General features: G+C 43.3%; 1 protein-coding gene across 4 annotated transcripts in view; it reads right to left on the bottom strand.

Moving 5' to 3' along the window:
* Nucleotides 1-21,049, bottom strand: part of PPP2R5C (protein phosphatase 2 regulatory subunit B'gamma) — a 178,552-nt gene that overhangs the window by 132,912 nt on the left and 24,591 nt on the right. For all 4 annotated transcript variants that reach the window (XM_064292968.1, XM_064292969.1, XM_064292971.1 and 1 more), the window contains exon 3: nucleotides 4,122-4,284. In XM_064292968.1, coding sequence (XP_064149038.1) covers nucleotides 4,122-4,284 — 163 coding nt within the window. The remainder of the gene's footprint in view (nucleotides 1-4,121; nucleotides 4,285-21,049) is intronic.

Genomic DNA, 21,049 nt, shown 5'->3' on the forward strand with positions numbered 1-21,049 from the left:
TCATGGGGCATCTGATAAAACTCAGCAGTAGTGAACAACCAGTCCACCCTGGCATGGCACCAACCAGCCAGAACGGGTGCTGTATGGCCACGCTATGCGGATCATGAAACACCATCCGCCTGGTAAAGATGATTCACCAGAAACCAAGAGCCACCTCCATATCAAATGAGGAGACACAGAAGTCATTTGCTAAAATGGAAGAAAACAGGATACTTGCTATCACCTCTATTATTTAGTTTTTTGTTGGTCCTAGCTAATGAATGCCATAATAAAATTAACTAGTATATGTTGGTAAAAATATTTTAAGAGAAATGAAAGCATTTAATTACAACTGAAAGGACTATACATGCAAAAGAAACCTTGGCAGGATGGTGGTTAAGAGTTACGGCAGCTAACCAAAAGGTCGGCAGTTTGAATCTACCAACTGCTCCTTGGAAACCTTATGGGGCAGTTCTACTCTGTTCTGTAGGGTCGCTATGAGTCAGAACTGACTCGACGGCAATGGGTTTTGGTATGGGTTTTACATACGCAGGCTTTAGTAAAAAAAATTAACATTAACCAGACAATTTCGTAAGGTGATGAGACATTATATTCAGAAAACAATGGCTTTTCTCTATATTACCCAGCCCAGTGCTGTAATATTAGCAAGAACCACTTAGAAGCAGGAATCGATAAAAGTATACCCAGGCACAAGAGTGACAAAAACTAGAAAGTACGTAGGAATAAATTTAATGGAAGGGTAAGGACTTACAAGAAAATAATAAAATCTTAGAAAGAGTCATAAAAAAATACCGAGAAAAATGGTGGAGACGTATCATATTCCTGGATGGGAAAAGAGTATCATAAAAGTGTCAATCTCCTCCAAATTAACATATAATAACTTTAATAAGTTCTTGTTGTTGTTAGGTGCTGTCGAGTTGTCTCTGACACATAGTGACCTTATGTACAACAAAATGAAACGCTGCCTGGTACTGCATCAACCTCACAATTGTTTCTATGTTTGAGCCCAGCCACTGTGTCAATCCATCGTATTAAGTGTCTACCTCTTCTCACTGACCCTCTACTTGACCAAACATGATGTTCTTTTCTAGCAATGGTCTTTCCTGATGATATGCCCATAGCCCATCCTCAATTCTCAGGAGCATTCTGGCTGTACTTTCTCCAAGGCAGATTTGCTTGTTCCTCTGGAAGTCCATGGTATATTCAGTATTCTTTGCCGGCACTACAATTCAAATGGGTCACTTCTTCCGTCTTCCTGTTTCACTGTCCCCTTTTTCATGCATATGAGGTGACTGAAAATAGCATGGTTTGGGTCAGGTGCGCCTTAGTCATCAAACTGACATCTCTGCTTTTTAGCACTTGTTGGGGGAATGGTCTGCCTCTATGCCTCCCACCCAGGCTGTGTAAATAAAGGCCTTGGGCCCAGAACATTCTCTGATAAAGAGGCCGGGGATTGGGTCGCCTTCTCTCTCCTGACTCCTCCTCCTTATCAGGGAAGGCTTCCCTGTTCTGGGCACATAGTAACCTTCTCTGCCTCTTGCATATGTGCAGGCACTACATGGCACTTGGCCAACCCCTTTTCTATATGCTTCCAGTGGGGAAGGAACGGGGTCTCTTGTACTATGGCACAATAGGGGGAACGTGCCAGATTGTAGGAGCTGGCCTCGAAGGGTGGACTGAAGGGGAAATGGGCTTTGCGAGGCTGAACATGAGCGCCCTCCTGCAGTCTGCCAGTTCACTACAGTTTGCTGAGTTTGTCCTTATGTAAGCCTCTGGCTTATAGCCACTATTGTCTACCACCACTATAAAACCTCTGCCCTCCCACCGCAGAGCATGGAGATCTGCTTGGTTCTCTGGCCACCTAGAACCTGCCTCGTGTGTAGGTCTCCCTAATAAACTCCTTTGCTGCCAGCCTGGTGTTGCCCGCCTCTTTCTTCGGTCTCTCAGCGCTTTCCATTTTTGGAGGCAAATTTCATGTTACTGGTCCATGCCTGGACAACACTTTAAAAAGGTCCTTTGCAGCAGATCTGCCCAACACAAAACACTGTTTGATTTCTTGATTGCTGCCTCCATGGACACTAATTGTTGGCCCAAGAAGAATAAAATGTTTGACGATTTCAATTTCTTTGCCATTTATCCTGATAAATTTTAATGTAATTCCAATCAATTCCTATTATTTCTGATCTGGACAAAATTATTTTAACATATATACAGAAACACTAATATTTTAGAATAGCTAAGAAAGAATTATCCAACATAACTGCTGAGGGGCAGAGGTTTGACCAGTCAATAAGCGTAGAGAGTTGCTTACTGACTAAGGTCTCTGCTTACAATCAGTGCTCCTTATGCATAAAAACAATAACGCACCCCTAAGCTAGCTGCCCTAAAATTTTCCTGGCTATGTGAATTTACCACGTATAATTTATTCTCTTGGGAAACACTGAATATTTATGTGTCAGTGTAAGTCAACTGCATGTCATTCTTATTAGATATAATGAGGAAAAGAGGAACTTAGAGGTTGAGAATAGCAAGCAGAGGTAGAAAAGATAGCCTGGAGGAAGAGGTTTGTGCAGTGACTCCTTGAAAGAGATAAGGGAAGATGGGGAAGTACACTTGGGCCTAGACCCACACTTGCACTTGCTCTGCAATGTGCACGAAAGGGGCAGGGGGCGCATGCCTTTTACGTAGTTATCAAGGTAAGAGCCAAGGTCCAGCTGTGACTGGATACTAGGGACATAGCTTGGAAAATAAAGGTTCAATAATAGTTATACCAAGCCTGTTTCATCCCAGGCATTCCTATTATTCTGACTCTGGGGCTCCTGAGGGTACTGGTAGGAGGAGTCATATGCATTTATTCATTTATTCTGTAATGACTATCTCCCACCATCAGGATGTGAGTCCCATAGAGACAGGGGTTTGGTTTTGTTTAATGCTGTGTCCCTGGTACCCAGAACAGCACCTGTTTCAGTAGGTGCTCAATAAATATTTATTGAATGAATGGAGGGCATCAGAAAAGCATGGACTATTTGGGAGGGGGAAGACTCAGGACGAAATGACTTAGTATGCATATTATCTACCACAAAGTAAACCAAATATAAGCCAAACACAAGCACTGTAAAATAGTGAGAGGAGAGCCTGGATTTTTAGTAAGTGAGGGGCAAGAACTCTATCGACCAACCCATCCATCATCCACCCATTCATCCTCCCATCATCTACCTTCCCTCCTGCACATTTGTGCTGCATCCCTGTTATACGCCAAACAGTGTGGAAGGCAATGGGAATACTGCTGTAAGCAAGCCAAACTTACAACCCTCATGAGTTCTCAATAAAAAGAAATTGGAAGACCTATTATTATGAACTTAAGGTATGAAAAATGTTTCATGCTTTCTCTGTTGCATGTATTAGTCTTATGTTTTGGTAAATACAAAGGTTTTCAGAGGTTCACGTTCACTTTAGGGCCCTTACCCTGTTTTCCTTGATAAAATTTTAAGTATTTCACATCAAAACCTCCCCCAAGAAAGAATTTCAGGGCCCACACACCCTCATCTGGAAAGGGGTGACTGTGCCTGAGTCAAGTACAGAGCACTTTTCCTGACTAATCTCCTAGAAGGCTGCTGGGTTGGGGTAGTACCCAATGACTCACAATGGAGAAAGTCCATGAAGGACTACAGTTACAGTAATTATGTCTCTGACATTATGCAAATGAAGAGGCTCCACCATAAATTTTACAATTATTCTATTTGTAGTAACTCCGTTCAGAACTGCTAGAGTTTGAAGCCAAATGGGAAAAAAAAAAAAAAAATTGACTAGCTTTAATTACAATTAATATGAAAAGATTTTAAGACAACCCCCCCCCCTTTTTTTTAAGTCTATTATACCTATAGTACATGAGTGGATTAGATTTTTACCTGAAATAGGTCTGGAATTTAAATTACTAGTCAAATAAATAAATTCATCGCATTCACTCTAAATAAGCTTGCTAAAAAAGAAAAGATGCAAAATATATACATAAAACATTAACAGAGAAAATGTAAAGAAATGGTAGCAAACTATCCAAACATTACTCCTCTCCCCGCCCATAGCCAAAATTTAACTTATAAAAGACAAATAATGAAAATTACCTTTTAAAGATGGAAGTTTCTGAAGTTCTCTATTATTGCTGGAGTTAAACCTTGTGGAGTTCTGCCGTTTGTCTTTCTTCACTACGGGCTGAGGGACGGATACTTTTACTTTATTAGATGTTGCAGATTGGACAGCAACAAGGCTATTTTTCCTGCTGGCAATCTGTTTCCAAAATAAAAGCAATTAAAATACAGAAAAAAACATATACAAGTTTTACTCTGGGATGGTCTCCTCCCATGCCACTGTAAAATATGTAATTTCTTATAGTTGCTGGAGCTGAGGCTCATATCCCATCACTAGTAACGCTAAACTTTGAGAGATTCATAGATACACCCAATTTTTTATATATTCCTTCAAACTTCTGATTCCTAATTATTTAATCGACAGGCCTCATAACATACCTCCGTAAAGGTTACAGTAAAGAGAACTCTATGCAGCTCAGTTCTACTCTGGGGTCACCATGAGTCGAAGCCAACTCGATGGCAACTAACAACAGGCTGGTATGACTGGCTGAACAGTGATTCCCGAAGAGGTCCACGTCCTAATCCTTGGAACCTGTGAATGTGTTACCTTACTTGGCAAAAGGGACTTTGCAGATGTGATTAACTTAAGGAATTTGAAATGGAAAGATTATCCCAAATTTTCACAGTAGGCCCTGTATAATCACGAGGGTCCTTACAAGAGGGTAACCGGAGGGTCAGACAAGAGAAGGCAATGAGAAGATCAAACAGAGCGAGATGTGAAGATGCTACGCTACTGGCTTTGAAGACGGAAGGGGCCAGGAGCCAAGAACGCAGGTGGCCTCTAGGAGCCAGAAAGGGTAAGAACATGGACTCTCCCCTAGAGTCCCTGGAGAGAGCAGCCCTGATGACTCCTTGATTTCGCCCAATGAAGCCTATTTTAGACTTCTGACCTCCAGAACTCGAAGATACTAAGTCTGTGTTGTTTTAAGCCACTAGGTTTGTGGTAATTTGTACAGCAGCCATAGGGAACTAATACAGTTGACAGTTGAATACCTCAAAAATGATACATTTTCCCTGTGAGCTAACCACTCAGCCCCCCAAAATCAGCAAATGTTGTATGAAAGCACGTTCCCCTTGAATAGTCTCTTCAGTAAATGGTACCAAGACAACTGGATCTCCACATGCAAAAGAATGATGCTGGATCCGTACCCCACACCATAAACAAAAATGGACAATGACCTAAAGGTAAAAACTACAACCATAAAGCTCTTAGAACAAAATACAGGGGTAATGCTTTGGACCTAGTTTTTGACAATGGATTCTTAGACATGATGCTAAAGCACAAGCAACAAAACCCAAAACAGACAAACTGGACCTCATCAAAACTAAAAACCTGTGTATATCAAAGGACTTTATCAAAAAGTAAAGAGACAATTTACAGACTGGGAGAAAATTTTGGGAACTATAACACCCAAATATATAAAGAACTCCTATAACTTAACAACAAAAAGATAAACAACCCAAACAAAAAATGAGTAAAGGATATGGACAGACATTCTACCAAAGAAGATAGACAAATGACCCACACGCACATAAAACGATGCTCAATGTCATTAGTCATCGGGGAAATGCAAATCAAAGCCACAATGAGATACCATTTCACCCACACTAGGACGGTTATTATCAGAAAAATGGAAAACAATAAATGTTGGCGAGGATGCGGAGAAACTGGAATCCTTATCCGTTGTTGGCAGGACTATAAAATGGTACAGGTGCTGTGGAGAAGAGTCTGGCAGTTCCTCCAAAAGTTAAATGTAGGGTTACCATACCAAAAACCAAACCAAGGCTGTAAATCTTTACGGAAGGAGACTGCCACATCTTTCTCCCACGGAGTGGCTGGTGGGTTTGAACCACTGGCCTGGTTAGCAGCCAAATGCTTTAACCACTGTACCACCAGGGCTCCTTAGAATTACTATAAGACCCAGAAATTCTACTCTTGGGTACATACTCCAAAGAATTGAAAGCAGGAATACAAATATACTTGTATATCCACGTTTACTGCAGCACCATCCACAACAGCCAAAAGGTAGAAACGACCTAAGGGACCATCACAGATAAATGGATAAACAAAATGTGGAACAGTAAAGCTCGCAAGGGCCAGAACCTGTGTACGGCCGAAACCTGTCAGAGAAGGAAATCTCAAGTATTTTCCACTAAAACGAGCAAATAGAAAAGTGGTAAGACTGCACCCTGCCGAAGGTGGAAAACAAGGCAGTCCAGTCGAGTCTGGCTCTCTCAGGTTTCACTGTATATCCATACAGTGGAATATTCTCAGCTATAAAGAGAAATAAAGTCCCGATACATGTCATCACATGGATGAACTTCGAAACATTATGCTGAGTAAAATAAATCAGACACAAAAGAACAAACACTGTATGATCCAACTTATACAAAATATCTAGAATAGGCAAGTGTACATAGAGAGCAAAGCTTATTAGTGGTTATTGTATATATCTTCACCACAATAAAAAAATGATAGCAACACTTTCCCCTCATGCATTGCTGCTGAGTCGATTCTGACTCATAATGACCCCACTGGACAGAGTAGAACTGCCCTGCAAGGTTTCCAAGAAGCAACTCGATGGCAACAGACTACTTTCTCCTTAAGCCTCAAGAAATCTTCCTCTTTCTAGGCATCTCTGTCCTCGCTGTCATCTAGAATGCTCACCCCAGGGCCACACTGCAGCAGCCATGGCTGTCCGACCATGGGCAGCTGGCTAGCACAGTGGGGAGTGGTGTGTCATTTGAAATGCTCAGGCAGACGTGGATGGCTGTCTGACCATCCACACAGCAGCAGTGGAGGGTCCCCTGTCACCCAGACAGGTCTAAAGGGATGAGCTGTAAAGGGACCCCCGTGGGGCTGAGATGTGCCCTGGGCCCCCAGCCCGAGGGGTCGCAGACAACTCCATGCAGGTGTGCGACTGCTGCACGAGGACCCACCTGCCACCGCCCAGCACTGACACTGACAGCTGCAGTACTATGCGTCAATGGTCAAGATGCTTTATGCAACTTCTGTACCCCACCCCCAGCCCCTCCAGTATGCCCAAGAGGAGGTCGTCTCCTCACATACATGCTCTTTTAGAAAGGTCATCAAACTCCATCCCAGAAACACAGACCCACTAAGTCAAGGACAGTAAAAACACCAACTCGAGCCGCAATCTAATTTGCTCTCACCCTCTGTCATGGATTGAACTGTGTCCCCCCAAAAGGTGTGTCGGCTTGACTAGGCCATGATTCCCAGTGTTGTGTGGTTGTCCTCCATTTTGAGATCTGATGCATTTATCCTAGATGTTGTAAATCCTAACCTCTATGGTGTTAATGAGGCAGGATTAGAGGCAGTTAGGTTGGTGAAACGGGACACAATCTGCAGGACTGGGCTGTGTTTTGAATCAGTCTCTTTTGGGATATGGAAGCGAGAAGCGAGTGGAGAAGATAGGGACCTGAAGCCAACAGGAAAGAGGCACCAGGAGTGGAGCGCATCCTTTGGGCTCAGGGTCTCTGCACTGAGAAGCTCCTAGACCAGGGACCTGCCCCTAGAGCTCCTAGACAGCAGGGACCTTCCCCTACAGCTGACAGGGAGAGGAGGCCTTCCCATGGAGCTGGCACCCTGTGTTTGGACTTCTAGCCTCCTAAACTGCGAGAATGGATTTCTATTTGTTGAAGCCACCCACCTGTGGTATTTCTGTTACAGCAGCGCTAGATAACTAAGACACAGATGAATTTTTTTTACCAAGAATTAAGAGTTGCTTTGTTTTTTTAATAAAGTGCTTAAGAATGCTTGGAAATGGTTTTCCAAGATGAGAGACCATCCTGAACAGTTGCCCGTATTCTGAACTTGGGGGGTGGGGGCTAGTCTCAGGTCCTCTGTCCTCCCACAGTCTGCGGCTTCTTCCTCGAAACGTGCTTTCTTGGGTTTTGGCCCTGACGTTTGTCATTCTTTCCCTGATCATGAAGGCACGGGCCTTTCCTCCTTAAAGCCCTACCCTTAACTCACCTCCATCCACGGAATCCTCCAAGTCAAAACTTTTCTGCTCAGCTTTTTCTAGATACCTCCAGAAAACCCCAGTACGGGTATCCCCGGCGTTTTGAAAGTTCGCTTTCACCACTTTGCTTTTATGGAAGACCTACATTAGTACCTGTTTTCGCTAACCAAATGAAATCCGAAGAGGGTTTTCCCTTTTAAAACAAACAAACAAAAAAAAAGGTGAAAAGCGTGTTCAGCATTTGTTTTGCAGCGAACCATTAAAGATGCAGCGTGCATCCCGAGCGAGCAGCGAGAGAGTGACATGGCCAAGCTCCTCCCCGGAAACTACACCCAGCATTCCCCCATCCACCCACCATGGCTTTGAACCCTGTCTGAGCGTCTAGGCTCTATTTCGATTTCTTTTGTGCATCTGTTAGCAAGGTGTGTCCTAAGGTGTCAGGAAAGCCTAACAGACTGCTAAAGGTTTCTTGTGTTCTTTGGTATGATCTGGTAAGTTATTTTTCGGGTCTGGGAACACTCACAAAATTTTCCCACATAAATTAATGGTAATTGCTTCTTCACTTTATGCCATTTCAGGTTAGGAAAGGTTTCATAAGAATGCTCTACTTTCGGATAGCTACTCCTAGCAATTGTTACCTTTTTTAAGCCTTAAATTATATACACATTGTGTTCTAGTAGATTAAAATGTATCTTCTTTTGATTTTTCTATAATGCTGAGCCCCTTGCTACATAATGACCCTGATAAACAATCGGGTCTATAGATTAACAAGAGTAGTTGTCTTGCTGCCTCCCACCCCAAGTCTGCATCTTATGTAACAAAGCTCATGGGAGCAGGATTTGGTGATTGGGCTAACTCTTCAAACAGAATCAAACTCACAGCTATGCACAGCCCACTGCAGGGAAACAGGCTGAGGTAAAGTTTCTAATGTCTGAGAAAATAAAATTCATCCCTTAAACTTGCTGACTCCAAGCCACAGCATCTCCTCTCACTCCTGCCTAACTTAGTGCATCCTCCGTGGAGCTGGCAGAGTGAATTTCTAAAAAAGAGTTTGACCCCAACACCCATGCTAACACAGATCAATGCTGGGTCCATCCCCCCACACTAACATGCTGGTTCCTTCATCTGCACTAACACATGCCAAAGACCGTCCCATCACCCCGTGTTAACACAGGTCAACACTGGTCCCATCACCCCACGCTAACACAGGTCAACACTGGTCCCATCACCCCACGCTAACACAGGTCAGCACTGGTCCCATCACCCCATGCTAACACAAGTCAACACTGGTTCCATCACCCATGCTGACATAGGTCAACGCTGGTCCCATCGCCCCATGCTAACACAGGCCTGTGCTGGTCCCATCACCCCAGGCTAACATATGTTAGTGCTGATCCCATCACCCATGTTAACACAGATCAATGCTGGTTCCATCGCCCCATGCTAACCCAAGTCAATGCTGGACCCATCACCCCATGCTAACACATGTCAATACTGGTCCCATCACCCATGTTAACACAGGTAAACGCTGGGTCCCACTGCCCCACGTTAACACACATCACTGCTGGTCCCACTGCCCCATGCTAACACAGGTCAATGCTGGTCACATTACCCCATGCTAACACATGTCAATGCTGGTTGTATCACCCATGTTAACACAGGTAAGTGCCGGTCCTATTAGCCCATGTTAACACAGGTCAACACTGGTTCCACTGCCCCATGTTAACACAGGTCAATGTTGGTCCCATCACCCATGCTAGCACAGGTCAATGCTGGTCCCATCACCCCACACTAACACATGTCAACACTGGTCCCACTGCCCCACGCTAACACAGGTCAACACTGGTCCCACTGTCCCATGCTAACACAGGTCAACACTGGTCCCATCACCCATGCTAACACAGGTCAATGCTGGTCCCATCACTCATGCTAACACAGGTCAACGCCGCTTCCACTGCCCCACGCCAACACAGGTCAACACTGGTCCCACTGTCCCATGCTAACACAGGTCAACACTGGTCCCATCACCCATGCTAACACAGGTCAACTCCGGTCCCGTTGCTCCATGCTAACAGAGGTCAATGCTTTCCCAGTTTTCGTGTACCAATAACCCTTTAGCTTAATAACAGGTCTACACAGCCCTGAGTACTTTGGTTACCAAGTTCCTCTTAGGCCTTGATCCATGCCACACTCCTTTTCTCACTCCTCCCATCTGGGCCTTGCCTGCTGTGGCTGTTACTGCCCTTTCCCATCACACCCTGAGCTAACCTCCTCTTTGTTCAGATCTTGGGGAGGTTCTTGCTTTTCTCATGAAGGCGTCACTGAGCTCCCGAGTCAGCTTTTGCTGCCGTGTGCCTCACAGCCCAAGGCTTCCTTCTGTAAGCCTGTCACATTGTGACTTCACACCCATCTGTGTGACTGTGAGACTGGAGTCCTCTCTGACCAGGACTGTCAGCTCTAGGCTCGCAGAGCCTGTGTGCCTTGGACACCTCTCTGTCCAGTTCCATGAAGGGGAACACAGCTGCTGCGTAAGTGATGACAGAGACCTCTGAGAAGGCCAGGGGCGGCTTCTCTGAACAACGGCAGTGAGGTCTGAAGGAAGAGGAGGCAAAAGTGTGTGTGTGTAGGGGAGGGGAAGGAGAAGTGGTTTACAGGCAGATGCCACTGAGTGCTTGAGAGCTCAGTAGGATCAGCCTACAGAGCAGAGCAAGAAAGAAACGCACCTAGAAGGCTTGAGGAGCAGCAGGCACCTACCAGAGCAGCAGGCTGAGCCAGCTGGCCCAGGTTAATAATTCTGGGAAATCTCAAGGGCAACAAAAAGGCAAACAAAGAGGTTTAATCAGGGCAATGACACGAACAGAGCTTCCTTTACAAAGGATGACTCAGGCTCCAGAGTGGACTACAGATTGCAGGGATGAGAATGAAAGCAAAGTGATCAATAAGGAGGCTTTTCCAGGAAAAAGATGGGCGTTCCTGAGTGGTGCAATGGTTAAAGCACTTGTGTGCTGACTGAAAGGTTGGAGGTACCTTGGAAGACCAGGCAATGTACTTCCAAAAAATCAGTGTTGAAAACCTTATGAAGCTCATGAACAATTGTCTCCTTTGCCACGAGACCAGAAGAACTAGATGGTGCCCAGCTACCATTACTGAACATTTTGATCAAAGATTCCATAGAAGAATCCTGATCAAAAGGGGGTAAGTGCAGAACAGAATTTCAAATCTCGTAGACTCCAGACTTTCTGGAGCCATGGAGGCTAGATGAATTGCTGAAACTACTGCCCAGAGATAATCTTTAAACCTTAAACCAAAAATATCCCCGGAAATTATCTTAAAACCAAACAATAGTTTAGCTTAACTACTAAAAAAGGTCTGCCTTGAGCATTATGCTTTTTTCGGGGTTATATGAGATCAAGTTGACAACAGCAACTCAAAAGATTACATAGGAACCTGCTGTGGCAGTGAGTTTGTGTCAATGGGGAAGGAACAATTCACAGAAGGAGGGGTGTTGAGAATGGTTGCACAACTCAAAGAATGTAATCAATGTCACTGAACTGTACATGTATAAACTGCTGAATTGGTGTATGTTTTGCTGTGCATATTCTCAACAACAAAATAATTCAACAAAATGAAAGAATTTTCGCTTGGACCATGGCGGTGGCAGATAAATTTGAAAAACAGGACAGAGTCAGAAATATTTCAGGGTAAAATCAAGAGCGCGGAAGACAGACTGGATATGTGCGGTAAGGGAGAAGAGGGGTCAATGAGAACGCTCAGCCTTCTGGCTTTCGCAGTTGGGCGGATGGCTGGGCATGTCACTGAGACAGGAAAGGAAAGTGGAGGAGAAGGAAGTTCCACTGTGACAGACAGCGACTCCAGCACATACAAAATGACCTTCTCTCCTCAACTCTTCCATAAGTGATTCCACATTATTCCCTCTATTACACTAATCGACAGTTGAAATGGTCTTTCTCGTTTGACTTCTTGGTTACTGTCTCTCCTACCCTGCCCTTGAGACAGCGGACTCCCCGTGCCTGGAGCAGTGCCTGCCAGTCACACGGCGGACACTCAGGAAATCCTCGCTGTCGGAATGTGAGGATGTCTGTGCTGGAGATGGTGATTTGGAGGTTGCTGGCACCTGACCGTTACTGAGGCCACGGGATGAGTAGGACCACCTGGCAGTGGGAAGAGGAGAGCTACCAGAAGGAAAGAACAGAGGGGCTGAGGGAAACAGCCTGTGAAGACCGAAGACAATCAGGGGGTGGTGTCACTGAAGCTAACCAAGAAAGTCTTTGTCACAGTGCTACTAAGAAGACAGGGGTCTCCCGGACTCGGGACATGGAGTCAGGGTGCTGAGTGAGGAGCTTCATGGAGTGGTGTGAGAGGAGGCGACTAGAGCCAAAGAACAACAGGGAGAGGAGGCATAGACTAAGAGCATCAACAACTTCAGAAATGTGGCTGGGAAGAAGAGAAGAAAGCTTGGGCACTGGAGGAAGAAGCAGGGCCAAAGGAGACCCTCTGTTTTTAAGATGGGATAGGTGAGATGCAGAGAGGGAGAGATGGTTGAGAAAATAACTGGGCAAGGAAATGGGGTCTGGAGACTGGGGTCTGAACAGAACAGAAGAAAAGGATAGGCCTGACAGACACAGTAAATGTGTTAATCTGGGGCTTAAATGGAAATCCTGGCGGCATAATGGTTAAGTGGTACAGCTGTTAATCAAAAGGTCGACAGTTCAAATCCACCAGGTGCTCCTTGGAAACTCTGTGGGGCAGTTCTACTCTGTCCTATAGGGTCGTTATGAGTCAGAATCGACTCGATGGCAATGGGTTTTTTTCGGGGGGCTTAAACTGCGGTAGGAAACGCTGGTGGTATAGTGGTTAAGTGCTACGGCTGCTAACCAAAGGGTCGGCAGTTTGAATCCGCCAGGCGCTCCTTGGAAACTCTATGGGGCAGTTCTACTCTGTCCTATAGGGTCGCGATGAGTCGGAATCGACTCGAGGACACTGAGTTTGTTTGTTTTTTTTTGATAAACTGCGGTAAATTATTTGGCGGCTTCTGGTGTGTGTGTGTGGCGTGTGCGCGTGTGTGTGAAACAGTATGAGGTTATCTTCTAAGAATCACACTTCACGAGGCTTGAAGGAAGGGTTGAGGTTCAAGGAGAGTGAGGAAGTCCTGAAGGTCACGGAGCAGAGTGGAAAAGTAAGGTTCCTGGAGAAACAGATCAGAGATGAACTTCTCCTGAACTCCAAACATTGGTGCCCCAAAGGATACTGCCCTACTAGTTCAAACCCACCCAGAGGCTCTCAGAAAACAGGCCTGGCAATCTGCTTCTAATAAGTCACAGCCTTGAAAACCCTATGGAGCACAGTTCTACTCTGCACATATGGAGTCACCATGAGTTGGAGGCAACTGGATGGCAACTAACAACAACACCTGGCCCAGACAACCTCCTCCCTTCCCGTGCGGCCTGTTTACTCCACAGATATTTACTGAGTCCCCACTCTGCTGGGCACCATGAGTGACATGGATGTGGCCCTTGCCCTCGTGGGGCTTATGACCTGGTAGGAGACAACTTGGGAACAGCTAATACATAATTTGCCTATAACCCTCTGAGTCCTCCTACAAGGCTTTAGTATCATTTTATAGGTGAGGTTCTGGAGCTCAGAGAGTGAAGCGACTCACCTGGGATCAGGCAGTGGGTGGTAGAGCCAAAGCCTGAACCCTGCCTTGGATTTGGGATCCTGGGTTGATGCCACCATCTTCCTCAACCCCTCCACCCTTAGACCCTACACTCGAGCAATTCTACTGTCTGATATCTTTCAAATTTCTCCTTTTCTGCAATTTTATCTGGGAGAGATGAAACTAACAGCACCTATGTGCCACATACAACGTGTGATACACTCCTTAAGAGGTATTTTTGCCTGCAAAAAAAAATGTCGAACCTGAATCTGGTCAAGCCTTGAAACCCAACTACCAGTTTTAAAAGAAATACAGGGGAGAAAGGAACACATTAGCAACTCACAGGGATGCAGTCTGCAAAATACAGACTATGGGGAAATGACATCAGGGCTTGTCAGCCTTGGTGCTGCTGACACGTGGAGCCAGACAATTCTTTGTCGTGAGGGCTGTCTACTGTACTATAGTGTGTTTCCGAGCATCCCTGGCCTCTACCCACAACCAGAAATGTCTCCAGATACTGCCCAATGTCTCCTGGGGCAAAATTACCATTGGTTGAGAATCACATCCTTCAAATGGACATGAACAACTGGATTTCTTTAACAACAAAATTGCAAAATTAAAAAGAGAGAAGGAACCTATAAGATTAAGGGAAATTAAGGACATATAATAACCAAATGGAAACCCTGGTGGCGTAGTGGTTAAGTGCTATGGTTGCTAACCAAAAGGTCGGCAGTTCGAATGTAAGCACTGTATTTAGCTCTAAATGCAAACCAACTGAAAAAAAAATTTGGAGAGGGGATTTGAACACTTAATGAATATATACAGACAATAAACAGTTACCATTATATCTTGTAGGTGTGACCATAGTGTTTTGGTTTTGTTTAAAAAGAGTCTTTACTGAAGGATACTACTATTTAGATTTATGAATAAAATTAGACGTCTTATCTATGCGAGGAGAGGGAAACGTGTGTGTGTGTCTAGGTCCGTGTGTCAGTGTGGCGGGGCAGTTGGATAAAACAAGACTGGCCGTATGTTGATAACTGTCAAAGCTGTGACAGGGGCATGGAGGTGCTATTCCCTCAGCTTCTGTGTTTGTAAAAATAATCCATAATAAAAAAGATTTTATAAAGAGAATTATGACAGAATCTTATGAACAACTGTATGGCAACAAACTGGATAACACAGATGAAATGGGAAAATTCTCAGAAGCACACAACCTGAACAGACTGACTCAAGAGGAAACAGGAAGTCTCCACAGACCTGTAACAAGGAGATCGAATCAGTGATCAAAAATCTCCCAAAAAAAAAAAAAAAAAAGTCCTGGACCAGATGGCTTCACTGGGGAATTCTACCATTTACAGAAGGATTGACACCAATACTGTTTGAACTCTTAAAAAAGATAGAGAAAGAAGGAACACTCTCTAATTCATTTCTATTAAGCAAACGTAACTCTGATAACCAAACCAAACACACCAAAAAAAGAAGAAAACTACAGACTAATATCTCTTATGAATATAGATGCAAAAACCCTTAAAATACTAGCAAACAGAACCCAACAGTACAGTAAAAAAGAAATACACCATGACCAAAAAAAAAAATATATATACACCATGACCAATTGAGATTTATTCTAAGAATGCAGGGATGGTTCGACATTAGAAAATCAATCAGTAGAATACAGCACATCAACTAAACAAAGGAAAAGAACCACATGATAATCTCCATGAATTCAGAAAATGCATTTGATAAAATACAATACCCTTTCTTAATAAAAACCCTAAAAAAGATCAGAACAGAAGGGAAATTCCTTAATATTATTTAGGGCATATATGAAAAGCCAAAGGTCAACATTATACTTAATGGAGAAGGACTGAGAGCTTTCCCCTTGAAATCAGGAACAAGACAATGGTGCCTGCTCTCACCACTTCTATTCAATACTGTGTTGGAAGTTCCTAGCCAGAGCAATGAGAAAAAGAAATAAAAGGTATCCAAATTGCAAAAGAAAAGGTAAAATTATCTCTATTTATGGCTAATATAATGCTATACATAGAAAATCCCAAAGAATCTACAAGATAACTTCTAGAGCTAGCAAAGTTGCAGAGTGATGATAACTGGAGAAAAGACTGAAGTTGTCAAGGATCTCATTTTACTTAAATCCACAATCAACGCTCATGGAAACAGCAGTCGGGAAATATCTGGGCATATTTGCTGCAAAAGACCTCTTTAAAGTGGTAAAAAGCAAAGATGTCACTTTGAGAACTAAGGTATGCCTGACCCAAGCCACGGCGTTTTCCATTGCCTCATATGCATGCAAAAGCCGGACGATGAATAAGGTAGACTGAAAAAGAATTGATGCCTTTGAATTATGGTGTTGGTGAAGAACACTGAATATACCATGGACTGTCAGAAGAACAAACACGTCTGTCTTGGAAGAAATACAGCCATAATGCTCCTTGGAAGTGAGGATGGCAAGATTCGTCTCATGTACTTTGGACATGTTATCAAGAGGGACTAGTCCCTGGAGAAGGACATCATGCTTGGTAAAGTACAGGGAAGACCCTCAATGAGATGGATTGAGACAGTGGCTGCAACAATGGGCTCAAACACAGCAATCGTTGTGCGGATGGTGCAGGACCAGGCAGTGTTTCGTTCGGTATTATACACAGGGTCACTACGAGTTGGAACCGACTCGACAGCACCTAACAACAACAACAGAAAATCCCAAAGAGTCTACAAGACAACTTTCAGAGCTAGCAAAGTTTCAGGATACTAGGTCAATAAACAAAGATCAGTTAGGTTTCTATACATCAGCAATGAGACATCTGAGAGGAAAATTCGGGAAACAATCCCATTTACAATAGCATCTAAGAGAATAAAATTGTTGTTACCAGCTGTTGTTGAGTTGATTGCAACTCATAGCGACACTATGTACAACGGAGTGAAACACTGCCCAGTTCTGTGCCATCCTCACAATTGTTGCTACGCTTGAAACCATCATTGCAGGCACTGTGTCAATCCATCTCGTAGAGGGCCTTCCTCTGTTTCACTGACCCTCTAGTTTACCAAGCATGATGTCCATCTCCAGGGACCGGCTGCTCCTGATAACATGTCCAAAGTACGTGAGACAAACTCTCACCACTTTCACTTCCAAGGAGCTCTCTGACTGTATTTCTTCCAAGACAGACTCATTCACTCTTCTGGCAATCCATGGAGTATTCAATATCCATTGCCAACACCATAATTCAAAGGCATTAATTCTTTTTCAGTCTTCCTTATTCATTGTCCAGCTTTTGTATGCATTAGAGGCAACTGAAAATATCATGGCCTGGACCAGGAATACCTTAGTCCTCAAAGTGACATCTTTACTTTTCAACACTTTGAAGAGGTCTCTCGCAGCAGATATGCCCAGAGCCATATGTCGTTTGATTTCTTGACTGCTACTTCCATGAATGTTGATTGTGGATCCAAGTAAAATGAAATCCTTAACAACTTCGATATTTTCATTGTTTATCATGATGTTGCTTATTGGTCCCGTTGTCGGATTTTTGTCTTATGTTGAGGTGCAATCCATACAGAAGGCTGTAATATTTCGCTGTCATCAGTAAGGGCTTCAAGTCCTCTTCGCTTTCAGCAAGCGTGTCATCATCTGCATATCATAGATTGTTAATGAGTCTTCCTCCAATGTTCATGCCTTGTTCTTCTTCCTATGGTCCAGTCTCTCAGATTATTTGCTAAGCATATAGAAAGAATAAGTATGGTGAAAGGATACAATCCTGACACACACCTTTCCTGATTTTAAACCACATAATATCCCCTTGTTCTGTTCAAATGACAGCCTCTTGATCTATGTACAGGTTACTTGTGAGCACAATTAAGTGCTCTGGGATTCTCAGCCTGGTACTGGTATGACAAGACGAAGGACCAGTGGAATAGAATTGAGAGTTCAGAAATAAACCCATACATCTATGGTCAAAGACTTTTGACAAGGGTGCTAAGTCCGCTCAATGGGGAAAGCAGAGTCTCTTCAGTAAATGGTGCTGGGAAAATTGGATATTCACATGGAGAAGAACGTAACAGGGTCCATGCCTCACACCATACACAAAAACAAATTCAAAATGGATCAAGTACCTAAGAGTGCAAACTAAAACTATAAAATTCTTAGAAGAACAAGCAGGAGCAATGCTGTCAGGCCTAGCTTTCAACAATGGATTATCTAATAACAAAAGCACAAACAGCACAAAACAAAATAAGTAAATAGAACCTCATAAAAATTAAAAATTTTTGTTCATCAAAAGACTTTAAAAAAAAGTGAAAAGACAAGCTACCATCTGGGAAGGTATCTTCAGAAGCTATGTATCTGACAATAATCTAATAATCAAATATATATAAAACTTCAACAACTTAACAACAAAAAGACAAATTACTCAATCGTAAAATGAGCAAGGGACTTGAATAGACATTTCACTAACGAGGACATTCAAATGGCCACCAAACACATGAAAAGATACTTGGTATCATTAGCCATCAGAGGAAGCAAATCAAAACCACAATGAGATACCATTATACTCTCACTAGGATGGGTAGGAGTCCTGCTGGCTCAGCACTTAGGAGCTCAGCTGCTAACCAAAATGCTGGCAGTTCAAATCTAATCAGCTGCTCCTTGAAAACCCTATGGGGCAGCTCTACTCTGTCCTATAGGGTCACGATGAGTTGGAATCAACTTGCTGGCAATGGGTTTGTTTTTTTCTTTAAAATGGCTAAGATAAAAAAAGAAAATAAATGTTGGTGAGGATGTCGGGAAATTGGAACTCTTATCCATTGCTGGTGAAAATGCAAAATGGTATAGCCGATGTGGAAAACAGCGTGGTGTTTCCTCAAAAAATTAGAAATAGAACTACCATATGACTCAGCAATTCTACTCCTAGGTGTATAGTCAAAAGACTTGATAGCAGACACTCACACTCAAAAAGACTTGTAGGCCTACGTTCATTGCAGCACTGCCTACAATAGCTAAAAGGCGGACACAATCCATCAACAGATTAACGGATAATCAAAATGTGGCATATATATATACCATGAAATACTAGTACTCAGTCAATTTTTTTTTTTAGTCAATAGGAGAAATGTAGTTTTGATACATGCTGTAGTATGGCTGGAGTTTGAAGACATGGCTGAAAGCAGAGAATACCAGAAAGATGTTCACCTGTGTTCTACTGACTATGCAACGGCATTTGACTCTGTGGATCATAACAAATTATGGGATAACACTGCAAAGAATGGGAATTCCAGAACACTTAATTGTGCTCATGAAGAACCTATACTTAGACCAAGAGGCAGTCATTTGAATGGAACAAGGAGAGACTACGTGGTTTAAAATCGGGAAAGGTGTGTGTCAGGGTTGTATCCATTTACCATACTTATTCAATCTGTATGCTGAGCAAATAACCTGAGAAGCTGGACTATATGAAGAAGAATGGGGCATCAAGATTGGAGGTAGACTCATTAACAACCTGCGACATGCAGATGACACAACCTTGCTTGCTGAAAGCAAAGAGGACTTGAAGTACTTACTGATGAAGATCAAAGACCACGGCCTTCAGTATGGATTCCATCTCAACATAAAGAAAAACTCCTCACAACTGGACCAAGAAGCAACATCAAGATAAATGGAGAAAAGACTGACATTGTTAAGGGTTTCATTTTACTTGGATTTACAATCAATGCCCATGGAAGCAGCAGACAAGAAATCAAATGATGCACTGCACTGGACAAATCTGCTGCAAAAGAACTCTTTAAAGTGCTAAAAAGCAAAGATGTCAATTTGAGGACTAAGGCATGCCTGACCCAAGCCATGGTGTTTTCAATCGCTTCATATGTAGGCAAAAGCTGGACAATGAATAAGGAAGACCAAAGAAGAATTGATGCATTTGAATTATGGTGTTGGCAAAGAATACTGAATATACTATGGACTGCCAAAAGAACAATCAAATCTATCTTGGAAAAAGTATAGCCAGAATGCTCATTAGAAGTAAGGGTGGTGAGACTGTCTCACATGCTTTGGACATGCTATCAAGAGGGACCAGTCCCTGGAGGAGAACATCACGCTTGGTAAAGTAGAGTGTCAGTGAAAAAGGACACCCTCAACGAGATGGACTGACACAGTGGCTGCAAAAATGGGCTCAAGCATAACAATTGGAGGATGGTTCAGGATGGGGCAGTTTTTCGTTCTGTTATAAGTACGGTTGCTATGAGTTGGAACTGAATCAACGGTTGCTATGAGTGGGAACTGAATCAATGTACCTAACAACAACAATGCTGAGCAAAATAAGCCAATCACAAAAGGACAAATATTATATGACTTTACTTACATAAAAAGACAAGAAAAGGTAAATGTATTGAGGTCAAAGATTATCAGTCATTTTCAGGGTTGGGAGGGAGGGGGAAAGGGGGGTTAATGGTGATGGAAAATCGCATTAAGGGTGGGGTTGCACAGCTGATTATTGTAATTGCTGTTAGTAAATTGTACATTTCTAAAATCTTGAATTGACAAAAATTGTGTGACAGATATATTTACAACAAAGACAAAAAAATAAAAAAGAGTAGCTGCTGGCTGCTTATGTACAACCAAACACCTTATGGGATTTGGTTCCCTGGCTTGGAGGTTTAGGGTCATGGTTTCATGGGACATCCCAGTTAACTGGCCTAATAACATAATTAGTCCTTCTGTTCTACCTCCTAGATCACTGCATGGTGCCTGGGGTCTTAAAAGCTTGCAAACAGCCATCCAAGACACAACAATTGGTCTCTCTATTTACCTGGAACAACAGAGGAAGAAGGAGAGTCAGGAATAGGAGGAGGATATGGACTGTGTGGCTAATAGCCTCCATGAACAACTGCCTTCTTTGCTATAAGACCAGAGGAACTGGATGTTGATGCTGTTGTTAGGTGCTGTCGAGTCGGTTCCAACTCATAGTGACTCTATGCACAACAGAACAAAACACTGCCCCGTCCTGTACCATCCTCACAATCGTTTTTATGCCTGAGCCCACAGTTGCAGCCACTGTGTCAATCCATCTCATTGAGGGTCTTCCTGTTTTTCACTGACCCTCTGCCAAGCATGATGTCCTTCTCCAGGGAATGATCCCTCCTGATAACATGCCCAAAGCATGTGAGATGTAGTCTTGAAATCCTTGGTTCTAGAGCATTCTGGCTGTACTTTTGAAACAGAACTGGATGGTGCCTGG

Source organism: Loxodonta africana, chromosome 10 (assembly GCF_030014295.1).
Source record: "Loxodonta africana isolate mLoxAfr1 chromosome 10, mLoxAfr1.hap2, whole genome shotgun sequence".
Lineage (NCBI taxonomy): Eukaryota > Metazoa > Chordata > Mammalia > Proboscidea > Elephantidae > Loxodonta > Loxodonta africana.